This window comes from Rhipicephalus sanguineus, chromosome 1 (assembly GCF_013339695.2).
Source record: "Rhipicephalus sanguineus isolate Rsan-2018 chromosome 1, BIME_Rsan_1.4, whole genome shotgun sequence".
NCBI lineage: Eukaryota > Metazoa > Arthropoda > Arachnida > Ixodida > Ixodidae > Rhipicephalus > Rhipicephalus sanguineus.
This window is the reverse complement of record NC_051176.1, coordinates 209,982,809-209,994,993: the sequence shown is the minus strand read 5'-3', so window position 1 is coordinate 209,994,993 and position 12,185 is coordinate 209,982,809. Positions and strand designations below refer to the sequence as shown.

At 47.2% G+C, this 12,185-nt stretch overlaps 1 protein-coding gene across 1 annotated transcript in view; it reads right to left on the bottom strand.

Annotated features, from left to right (window-relative positions):
* Positions 1-12,185, bottom strand: part of LOC119406503 (solute carrier family 23 member 1) — a 101,790-nt gene that overhangs the window by 40,106 nt on the left and 49,499 nt on the right. Inside the window, exon 8 of the mRNA XM_037673250.2 lies at positions 11,649-11,769. Coding sequence (XP_037529178.1) covers positions 11,649-11,769 — 121 coding nt within the window. The remainder of the gene's footprint in view (positions 1-11,648; positions 11,770-12,185) is intronic.

The following is a 12,185-nucleotide window of genomic DNA, read 5'->3' as shown; positions in this document are numbered from 1 at the left end:
GTCGCATTTACCTATGCGTACGCGTCCCGCGTAGGAATGGCCGGCACCGCAGCTTGTGACCACTGCGGAAGTGATGAAACAATTAAGCATATTCTATGCGTCTGTCCACAGTACTGTTCGCAGAGACAGTCGCTTTGCAACGCGCTTGACAAATTGGACGACCGAATTCTTTCGGAAGAAAGAATCCTGCGCCACCGACAGGACTTAACGTCACAGAAGAAGGCTGTGCAGGCGCTAATGCGCTTTCTGCGTTCAACCGGTCTATCAGAACGGCTCTGATAGGACGTCCTGCATGTGTGTGCATGTGTGCATTTTTTGTTTTGTTTTTATTTTATCTCACTCTCTCTCTTTCCTCTTTCCGACCCCTATATCCCCACCCCTGTGCAGGGTAGCAAACCGGTCGCTCGCGCCAGGTTAAACTCCCTGCCTCTTCCTTATCATCTATTTCGCTCTCTCTCTTTTTATTAAATGCGAAGCATTTCTTAGCGAACCCAAGGTACTTTAAGCGTATCTATCTATCTATCTATCTATCTATCTATCTATCTATCTATCTATCTATCTATCTATCTATCTATCTATCTATCTATCTATCTATCTATCTATCTATCTATCTATCTATCTATCTATCTATCTATCTATCTATCTATCTATCTATCTATCTATCTATCTATCTATCTATCTATCTATCTATCTATCTATTCTGCCACTAGCATGACTAACATGCTATGAATAACACGACATGCCTGTCGCGTAGGTCATGAAACCTTTTCCCACAGTCACGTGCTGCGCATACCTGCATACCAAGGCCCACGGGGGTATGCGCCACAGGTGATTCACAGTCTACAGGGTGTTTCAGCTAAAAAGCACCAAGTATTAAAAAATTAAACATAGGTGCTACGCATCTCCAATTAGTGCACTATTGTTCTTAGACATATAGAGCACGTGAGAATATTTTTCCCAATCCGCCAAGCTCGGTAATTAACAAAGATTACTTAATGAACTTTTTAAATAGTAACTCTAGAGAAAAGTTTTCAGTACAAAAGTTGTAGCGCTTGTTCAGAAACATCGAATTTTTAAATCTATGCTAAGATAACTCCCCTGCTTAATTTTTTTCCAGCCTTTATTGAAAGCGCGCAGTTTCTAGTGCCCTCAAATGTAAGTTAAACGAATTATCAAATGCTGCTCTGCGCACGAAGGTCGATTGAGCAGGCTATCGGTGACTGCGATGGACGCTAAATGATAAAAGAGGCGTACCATCTAAAGAACAACAACAAAAGATCTACGAAAGAGCGGCCGTCCCGTGTGAGTGCATCTTTTATTTCGGTCCTTCATCACGCTGTCACCCTCACCCCTGCCAATATGTTTCTTCATTGGTGCGAAAACAAAAGAAAAAACACCTACACTGCACCAAATGCTGCTACGATCTCATGTAGCATTTGCTCATTGGCTGCCGTTCTTTCGTTGAAGAATTTTTTCGTTGTTGCAACGATATCCTCATTTTGTCGCTTGACGTCCATCGCAGTCGCCGGTAGCCTACTCAATCGACCTTCGTGCGCCAAGCAGCCTTTGATAATTCGTTGAACTTACATTTGAGGGCACTAAAAGCGCCGCGCGTTTGGCGGCAGTCACGTGGTATTTCTTAAAATTCGCGCGCTTTAAAGAAAGGCCGGAAAAAAATTAAGCAAGGAAGTTATCTTAACACAGATTGAAAAATTCGACGTTTCGGATCAAGCGCTACAACTTTTCTATTGAAAGCATTTCTCTAAAGTTGCTATTCAAAAAGTTCATTAAGCAATTTTTGTTAATTGCCGAGTTTGGCGGATTGGAAAAAAAATATTCTGACGTGCTCTGTATGGCTCTGAACAATATTGCGCTAATTGGAGACGCGTAGCGCATATGCTTAATTTTTTAATACTTGGTGCTTTTTAGCTGAAACACCCTGTATATCAAATGCAGGACGGCGAAAAATACACATTGGAAACTTTATACACACTTTGCGCTTATGAAAAAAGAAAAATGCATACCGGTTGTTACAGCTGGCGATCTTAATGTAGCACACAAACGCTTACATTTGTACTCCAATGACTCAACAAGTTATAGTGTAGCGTTACTCGTCCCCACAGGAATACGCCAACGAGCTCTTCTTACAATTCGTTTCGATAAATGTGACGTATGTATATGCAACGTAGTGCCGGGGTTACATCATACAATGAGCTAACCTTTAGGCGCCAGTGTAGTCAAGAGAGAGAGAATAAGAATAAGAGAAATGCGGGGAGGGTAACCAGGGCTGAGCCCGGTAGGCTACCCTGCACTGGGAAAGGGGGCAGAGGGAAGTTAGTACGGAGGAGAGAAAAGTCACTCTTTCAGCCGACGTGACAGTTCCGCGTTTGACATCACAAACGGCAAATCAGTCCGGTGTCCTTGAGAAAACGCAACAGCACTTTCGTTGCCTTTCGGAACTGTGATGGGCAGCGCCATGGTCCTAATATCTTCTCGACAGTGAGTCAAGGTGGCTAGTAAGCTTACGATGTGCGCAGAACTACGCAAGGACGTCGATCCACTTTGTAAGACTTGGCTCAAAGTGCGGTATAAGCAGCTTCTGCTGGCTGCTTCGCATGAAATGGATTCCGACAAAGCGCGGCATCTGCCGGAATTATTTTTACGGGCATTGTAAGTTCGCCCAGAACACTTTGAAATCTGAGCGCTAATTTGCCCTCGCTTAGATATGATCTCGCAAAAAAAAAGGAAGAAAAAAAAAAACGCCAGGCCTGCGCTAAAACCGCAGCACAGTCACAGCGAAAGCTGGAAGAGCGGCGTTTCTAGAGCCCGTTAAGCTCTCTTGGGGCTACAATACAAGTACACTAGAAAGGTACCCACTACGCCATAAATCACAATTTTTGTGAAGTTTGGAAGCACCTACTAAGCCATTATTCGTCATTCTGCGGAGAAGCGAGGCACCAGCTACACGTCTGTAAGGCATTATGTGCACTTTGTTCACGCGACGACTGATGACGATGAAGAATTATGGCTCAGCCCTTTGTAATGGGTTGGAATCTTTAAACGGCCCACCAGTTATGTAATTTGCATTGGGTGACGCCCGGTCGCTATTTCCCTCTCCCGTCATGCTGTATAACATACGTTGACGCGGGAAAGAGACGGGGGGGGGGGGGGGGGAGCGAAGAACTTTACTGAGACCCCGAGGAAATGGATCATACGCTTATGGGCTTCCTTGGCAACCAATACAAGTGCCCTTGCGAGGAACCCACTACGCTATAAATCATTGTAATTTTACTGAGACCCAGAGGAAGTGTATCATGCGCTTATGGGCTTCCTTGGCAACCAATCCAAGTGCACTTGCGAGGAACCCACTACGCTATAAATAATTGTAATTTTTGAGAAGTAGGCCAGCAGGCACTCTGCCATTTTTTGTCATTCTACGGAGAGCGTTGGTACCTGCTAAACCCATGTAAGGCATTATGCGCACTTTGTTGATGCTGTGCCTGATGATGAAGAATTATGGCAGGGTCCTTTGTAATGGGTTGGAAGCATTCAACAACCTGCTCGTTGCGCAATTCGCATTGTGTGACGCCTGGTTACAGAATTCGCGTTGTGCTACGCTTGGTGCTTATTTTACTCTTCTACCACGCTATATTGCATATGCTAATGTGGTTCCTTCCCGACATGAAGCCTGTATAGGACCTTTTAGCAAAGCAGTTTCAAGCACCGGTATGGCTCAGAGGTTGAATACTGGGCTCCCACGCAGAGGACCCAGGTTCGAACCTCGTTCCATCCTGGAATTTTTTTCTTATTTAGTTTTTTTTTCTTATTTCGAGCGATACTGGTTACGGACACCGGCGGCGGCGGCGGCGGCGGCGGCGGCGGCGGCGGACAACTACGGCGCCAAAAACGGCCGGTGAAATGATCTCATAACAGCTTTCGCTGTAAAAGACGGACGAAAGCGGTGACCATCGTCTTCACACAAGAACATTTTTGTCAGTTTTTTTTTATGATTTTGTTTAGAGCAGCTACGTTTTCAATTCGTTCAAAGTTGTTTGTATTCATGGTCACAGCCATGGCACTAGCTTCCATTGCTTGTGACGTTAATCGAAATGCGTTTTAGGCACTACTTTTGATGCGATTTCAGAAACCCTAGCAGAAAATTAAGCAAGCGTTATTTGAATTTCTTTCGGTCCAATGTGAACAGGCGGGAAATAAATATCGCAACGTGTCCCAGTCACGCCATCAACGTGTCTCCTTGTTCGTATGTTCACCGTGACCCGCTACGCTGGCGATCAAGATTGGAAGCGCGAAAACACACCAGTGAGATTTGCAGAATTGAAGCTCGAGAGTGTCGTGCTTAATTTCCACAAAGCTCATTCGGCGACACACAAACGAACGATAAAGCGTTAAGTGTTCGTCGTTTTCATTTTTTCATCTTGTTTGCCTCAATATATTGGTTCAGTGTTATATATAGCAGCCTGTGTCCGCTACTCTTGGGGTAACCAATGAGACCGTTATCACACCCTCTGGCCGTTCCAACGTGCCCATAGAGGATTGCCTATTCAGTCACCTCTTTTTTAGCGTGTTGCAGGAGGGAATATCGTAAGGGGTGCCTGAATTTAAAAAAGAAAGGCCCTGTCTTAAAAGTGGTGCGTAAACAAACGCCATCGTACTTGTAGAAAACGGCGTTGATTCACCAATTCCGTCTTGTATGAAAGTGCGTGACAAAAATAGAAGCACTCTGCGACCGACAGCCCCGTGATACGCGCTTTGTTGATTATACGTTGCTGAAGCACCGATGATGCCGCGCAAAGAATCTGTGCGGAAGTACTAAAAACGCTTGGCACTCGGCATGCAGTAGCGGCTTACTAGTGGCCGTAAGCTGCTCTTCCGCTGCGCTTATCGCTTCCGTTCAAACTAGTAAGCGTAGTTGTTTTAGCTTTATTATTATTTATTTTTGCACATGCACTTTCATACCTTGCTTTAAGGGCTTTCAAAATTTTCGAAATAGCTCTACATTACTGCATGACGCAAGCTGCTTGGAGTCATGTCACTCCCTCCCCTCTCCCCCATGAAAAAGAAAGAATGTGAAAGAACACGAAAGAAAAAATAGACTTCGCAGTATTCTTATCTTTATCACGCAGCGAGGAATCACTTGATAGTGCTACTGTTGTGCCAGAGATTACAGCAGTTTTACGCTTACAGAATGACTGTCTCGCGTTGGAGTAGAGGTTTACGCGTGAAGGCCTCTCTCACTGTCAAATGCTGGACGCAGGTCTTGCCTTTGCCAAGTGACGCCTCCGAACTAACGCGCCAAGCAAGTGTACCAAGCCAAAAGAATTCACGGCGACAGCGAGTGCTTTGCATAATCTGCACAGTTTGCGTTCTGTCGATGAGAGCAGCTGCAAATGTGGTACAAGCAAGTGGGCCAAGCTAGTTAAGCGTTTCTACGCTGTCGCGGCGGTGTTTCATCACGCAATCAAATGAGGCTGGTGCTTAACTCGTGATGCTCCTATCGGTGCCATTTCGGCTTCACCAAGGATCAAAGGCGCCGATTCTGCTGCCTCAAGCTTCAAAAGCGTGGCAATTCTTGCGTCGAATGAATTCGGCTTGAAGTCAATTCAGCCCCCCCCCTTTTTTTTTTAATTGCTAGGTTAGTTTTTAATGTGCAAGCATTCTTTGGCGAGTACCCCGAGAAATTCGTGTTCATGACGTAGCTTACTATGGTCGAGGCTTGGGCTAGTTGGTTCATGGTTAAACTTGGCAAAAAACAGCGCAAAATTTAGACAGGACACAAGACGTCTTGTGTCCTGTCGATAATTGTTTTTGATAATTGGAGAATTTATGACATCGAACGAGCGCGGCAAATGTAGTTTAAGGGCAACTGTTGGTGGTCACTAAAATGTACATAAAATTAGAACATTAGAATGAGGAAAGAAAGAAACCTCCACATAGGAATACGTAGGGTTCCATAAGAAATACACAGGAAACATATTGCGGTATCTGAATGTCATGAATGGACACTTTCTGACATCGGATAGTTAGGACATTGGGAATGTAAAAGATTGGGAACTTTGAGGAGCTCCTAAAAATCCCATAGGCATACATAGGGCTTCATAGGACACACACAGCATGCATGTAGTAGTACACTATAGTAAATAACGACTCGAAACTACCACTTAACAAGTGAGTCGGTATTCGAACCCCGTCCTTGACCTTTCAAGTATCAGACAGATATGCTTCAAAAATTTTACAATGAAGATCAATGGTGACGAGGGGTTATATTGGTCCGATTACGATCGATAGTGGACCGAAGCCAATGAAGGCGTCCTACAAATACACATGGGGCACGTGTGGTCGTATGGGCACGTATGGGGCTCGTGACTGTTTACAAGTTCCGATAACGGTTGCAACAAGTCTGACGAGTCCGATAAGGTTCGAATGCGTCCGATGATGTTCGATCTGAATCAATCGCGTTCGATCTCTTCCGATAAGCTTCCATAAAGGTCCGATGTAGTTAGATCGATAGATCATGAGGGGTGGGTAAGCATTTTCGGTTTCAAAAGGTTGGTGGGAATTCGCTACCTATAGGCGATGCGCAAAGCGCCGACGACGCCATCTGCCGCCACGGCTCGGAAGCGCTGACGGGTCCCGGCGAGCAGTGCATGTTCCCGCGAACGTCTACGCGAGTGCACGGGTGGATGTGTTTTCGTCGTGATTTAACGACTGTCGGGCCTCAGCGATGTCGAAAAATAACTGCTGCGTTGTCGGCTGGTCAAACACACACAAAAAATCGCAGGAACGCACTTCTACAGGTTTCCGGTGCTATTTCATGAGCGAGAGCGACGGCGGCGGTAGATTGCGGCTGTACGACGTAGAAAGTAAGCAATCGCGCCTTGTTTACGGCAGTGTTAGAACGATTACCGTGTTTTTATTTCTCCATTTATGTCGCTACGTATTCAGCGAACGCTACTACGTTTACACTTGGTCGCCTCGCCTGCATTGTAGACGCTACAATGCACATGAGGTTGTTATTAGTGATAAGACGCGATGCCTAGGCTCTCTTGAAAAACGAATGGCGCGAAGCACAGTGCCAGAGAAGGGGGGGAGGTGACGGCTCCTTTACAAAAGCGCCGTGGAATCACACGTGTGCTGGACGAAATCGGCTGCATTCTACCTATTGATGGCACTGCAATGCGATCATCGCTGCAGAATGTTCGCTGTGCGCTTCTGCACCGATGGTAACAAGTGTATCGTTTATTTATTTTTTTTCACAAGTTTATCGTGCTGGTTTCAAATATTTACCAACGCTGACCCTACGCGTGGCCGCACCTGTGAAATCTATACGTCGGTGCGACAGCACTCCCTCAAAATCTACTATATAAACACATGGCACGTAAACGAAGCTACTGTGTCGAGAAAAAACGTTGGTTCACGCGTCAACGCATGCAGGCATTATTGATCGCGACGTTATAACGAAGGCGGTGTACTTATGATGAGCTCCACTTCGTAGGGAAGCTCGTTGACGCTTAAGTTGTCTCTGGCAAACACTTGGCGCGTATGGTGACGTACAGCGGTGAGCACTCTTAGGGTGAACACGCGAGCGCGTGGCCGACGGCTCTGTCGGCGCCGCGTAACGGTCATCGGTGGAAACATTGCGCATGCGCATCATGCGTTCTACGAAATACTCTTTCCACCGCGCGCACGCAAGCGTATCCCCGACAAGCATATCTGTGACGCAGTGCGCGTGGTGGAAAGAGTGTATCGCAAAGCACATGCTGGGCATGTGCGATGTTTCCAACGATGGCTGTTACGCGGCGCTGATAGTGCCGTCGGCCACGCGCTCGCGTGTTCACCCTAGCAGTGCTCACCGCTGTACATTGTCGTCCCACACAGCTTTGACATCGGACACATGTCCACTATTATAAAGTGCGGCTCCTTTGCGCATACTATCGCCGCAAAAGTAATTATCTGGGACGCGCACAAGCGGCAAATCGCACGCGCGCAAATGAAGCGTCTGCTACGCGACCGACCTGAGGTTCTAACGGCCGCTGCGACGCGGCTTTCAGTGGCGCCCCTATAGGCGCTGCGCATCGCGGATACACCACAGCTGTACACGTCAAAAAAGTCGCACCACAATTCATACCGCACGTCACTCCATCACCCGACGCTGTGCAGACGTGCGGTCGCGCCACACATGGCGCCACATGCATCGTCGCCCACGTGCGGGGATGCTGCCTCGGACGGCCCGCCGCTGCTTACGCCCACTAAGAAAACTCCTGAGGAGATTCTGTATAGCTTTGTTTCAATTATGTTTGTTCTCATTTTCCGCACACTATTCTTGAAATAAGACCGCAAACGTTTGAACACATAAGGTTGTAAGCAAAGGACGATCTTGCGTTGATGTCCTCATCGGTCAGGTGCGGATCATGTCCGCGAGCGGCTTACGCACAAGTTTCATATTTACCGAACGCTTATTACTGCGTGACGTGCACGTATAACAAATACTGCGGCATGATTCGCTATATTGGTAGCACCAGATTAATTCGTGTAATTAGAATTTTCCGCAGGAGCATTACGAAACCTCTTGTGCGCATAGATTAACAATAGATTTCCGCACTTGAAAGGTCTCCCGGACATTCCAAACCAAGCGGAAGCAAGAGGGACAGACAAACAAACATCAATATAATAATAATAATAATAATTCGTTAGGGTTTTACGTCCCAAAAGCACGATATTATTATGAGGGACGCCGTAGTGGAAGACTCAGGAAACTACGAACACCTGGGGTTTTTTAATGTGCACCTAAATCTAAGCACACGGGTCTCAAACATTTTCGCCTTAATCAAAATGTGACCGCCGTGACCGGCATTCGATCCCGCTACCTCGGGTCTGCAGTCGAGCACCATAAGCATTAGAACACCGTGGGGGGTCCCACAAACATAAGAGAAAAAGGATGGCCGCCATCCCGCCCTGCGAACGGGAATGTCGAGCGAAGCTGTCTCAAACACCACCCATGCTGATGGGGGGGGGGGGGGGTAATATTTTAGATGCGAAGTATCTTATGGCGGAGTTCAATCCGGTGGTGGTGGTGGTGGTGGTGTGCGGCGTGACCACCCTTACTGCGCATGTGCATAGCCACTCCACTCACCCTCTCCCCTCCCCCTCTCCCCTGCCCTTCTCTACTTCCCATCTCCCCTTTCCCCCTCTACACTTTCCCTCCCCCTCTCCACTCTTCCTCTGAAACGCGGGCTAGACATGCCGAAATTCTCTCCTGCGCAACGCCGCGATGAGCATCAGCGCATGCGCGTCCCCTCCCCCTCTCTCTCCTCTCCTACGCTGCCCCCCTCTCGCACGCCTGCCGACTGCGTTCCCCGCTCGCCCTGTGAGAATTAACGGCCAGGCTAGAGGGAAGACAAGACGCGCGTAGCGTTCCTCTTCGCGTTCCACGACGTGAGGTCGGTAGCACGCCCAAAGAACGCCAACGGAACGCGATCGTGCAAGTGCTCCGGCTTCGCATCGCCTCACGGTCCCCTTTAGCGGGAAAGGGTGTAATTTTTAGTATTACTTTAGAGTAATGGTAATGATAATCGCTTTGTGGCCGCTGTGGTAGACCGTGATTGGTTCCGCGACCATTTTCAGCAAGACGAATTTGTTCCTTTCGTCGAGCATTGTATTCACGCTGTTCTTCTGGTGTCTAATTTCCGGGGTCTAACCCTGGCAGTCTTAGAATGAACTGAATGAGTTGCTAGACGGGTCTCCCTTTTATATATGAAAGCGGGAAACACACACGCGGAGAAGAAAGGACCGCTTAACGTCATTCGAAACCCCCATGTGAAGTGCAAAGCAGCTGCAACCTAATCTTTATCGGGAGCGCGTGGGAGGGTGTTTCCATTGTTCACAGGTGGCTGATCATCCCTCATGCGGTTTTGATGCTTGTTTTGTGCTTTTCTTTAGTGAAATGAATGCTGAGCTCTATGCTGTATGCCTGATTGCAAAGAAAGACATGCCGTTTGTCTTCAATTGTTAAAGGGGCCCTAGACCACCCAAATGTCGAAATTTAGTTGTGGCGTTGCAGTTGTACACGAGTCTACAGCGAACGCTAGCGGAGTTACACGCGTTTGCCTGCTTCGCTCTTTCCTTCGCTACGCTGCGTTGGTCGGCTCGTCTGTCCACCTCTCCGAATGCCCTTCCTCAGCGTCCGAGGTGAAAACGCATGGAGGGCGCGCATCTGCTAGCAGAGGAACACGCGAGCGTCTGTGGTGAGTAGTGGGAGTTGCCAATTTCTGTGGCACATGCGCGCTATAGGAATTTTGTGCCGGCGCAACAAAATTTTCAGACTAACGTGAGGTATACAGCTTCGCTGTTAAAAAATAATAAAAAAACACCACTGATCCCTCTGTCATAGGAATCGGTGTAACACGAAAGTGAAACGTGTCTTCACAGACGTAGTTTAGCGCTTGATGCCAATTCTTTCGCCCCAAAGGCGAAGAAATGAATGCTATTGCAACAAATTGTGATGTCACGTGAAGAACGGCAAGCAACTCGAAACTTGCAACGCGCTGCTGAAGCAGGAAGGACGTACGGAACGAACATACACAGGATGAGCGCGAACTGTCACAGTTCTAACTTATTTCTGGTTGAACAGCGCGCTCCTTTCGCAAAAGCTGCTGCTGCAGTGAGCGAAGTGACCTTCGCGCTCTCAAAGAAAGTTTGCGTTGAGAGCACAAGGCGCACAAACCACCGCCATCACGAGATAAGCGCGCGTACGAGCGACCACGCCCTGTAGAGGCGTGCGCTCAACTGAACGCGTGGGGCGACGACCTTTAAAGCGCGCTCTTCGAGCACTTCGCGCCATCTCGCTAGTGATAACGAAAACACGCCGATGTACCACCGATCTCTGAGTACCGCCACCGGCAAATGGTGTATATAAATAGCTCGCCGTTAGCATAGCGAAGAACATGCCGTCTGTGGCCTAATCGTTTCGCGCCGCGCGCTGCGTAGCGGGGGGTAGTAAGTGCGACTCCCAGTGACGGAACTTTTTCTTTGCCCTCTGTTAGTCTTCATATCTTACAACGTCATATCCGTGACGTAAATACGTCAGTGGAGCCGTGGTGGACCCCGGCATAAAACACTTTCGTGTTAAAAAATATAATAACTTCCGGGATATTAGTTGCCGAAACTACGATGTGGCTATGAGGCGTGTAAGCTGTAATGAGGGACGCCGGTTTAATTTTCATCACCTGAGGTGCTTTAACGCGCACCTAAATCTATGTCCAAGGGTGTTTTTATTTGTCGCCTCTAAATGCGGCCAGCATGGCCGGGAGTCGAACCCGGTTCCGCAAGATTAGCAGCACAACGCCGTAGCAGCCTACAGTTGCAAACTAACGGACGTTATTGGACACTCAGATGACTCAATTTCAAAATTGTTCCTTCATATCTTCAGTTGCAATCCAGATACCAAATGATGCAACAATCGCTGCCGTCCAGCAGCCGTGGCTTCTTTTGGGACAAGATGAGACAAAATGTTATCTTGTAAATCGTGCGGTGGTTGAAGCACACGGGGAAACAAGAGCGCACTTTGTCTTTTAAAGTCTTCGTTCGCTTTTTCATGCATTGAAACACCAAAATTAGGAAGTTCAGCCTACCGGGAAGAGCTTGAAGATGGCGAAATGCCTCACAATGAAGCCTTTTCCACGCTGCCAGCCAGGAACAGGAATAGTTACGTTTTGGAAATATTGCGAGAAGATCGTCATGAGTATGATGCTCCTGTTAAGAAAAGAAATAAAGATATTCTCTGTTAGGTCTTAAAACCAAAGAATTTCGGCTTTTCAATATTTGTTTATCTAAGAGGTTGAATACAATATTTCTTATCTTCACGTCTGACGTTGCTCGAACCAGTGAGTGTTTTAAGGCAGGAAAAAATAGAAAAAATATTGGGGTGCAGATTCAGAGATAAAGTTTGGAAGTATTTTTCTAACAAATGCGGTTATTCCTAAATATGCGTTATTTTAACATCAAATTTGACAGATGGTGTCCTGAACCACCATATTTGTCAGAAAATAACCAATTCCTGCGTGTGCGTAGTTCTTGCTGCTGCTTGAAGTAAAAAGTCAGTATTGCCCAAAAGGCGAAGCACTGATGGCGATAGCATTGCAGATTACGCCGATAATAAGGTCTATTGC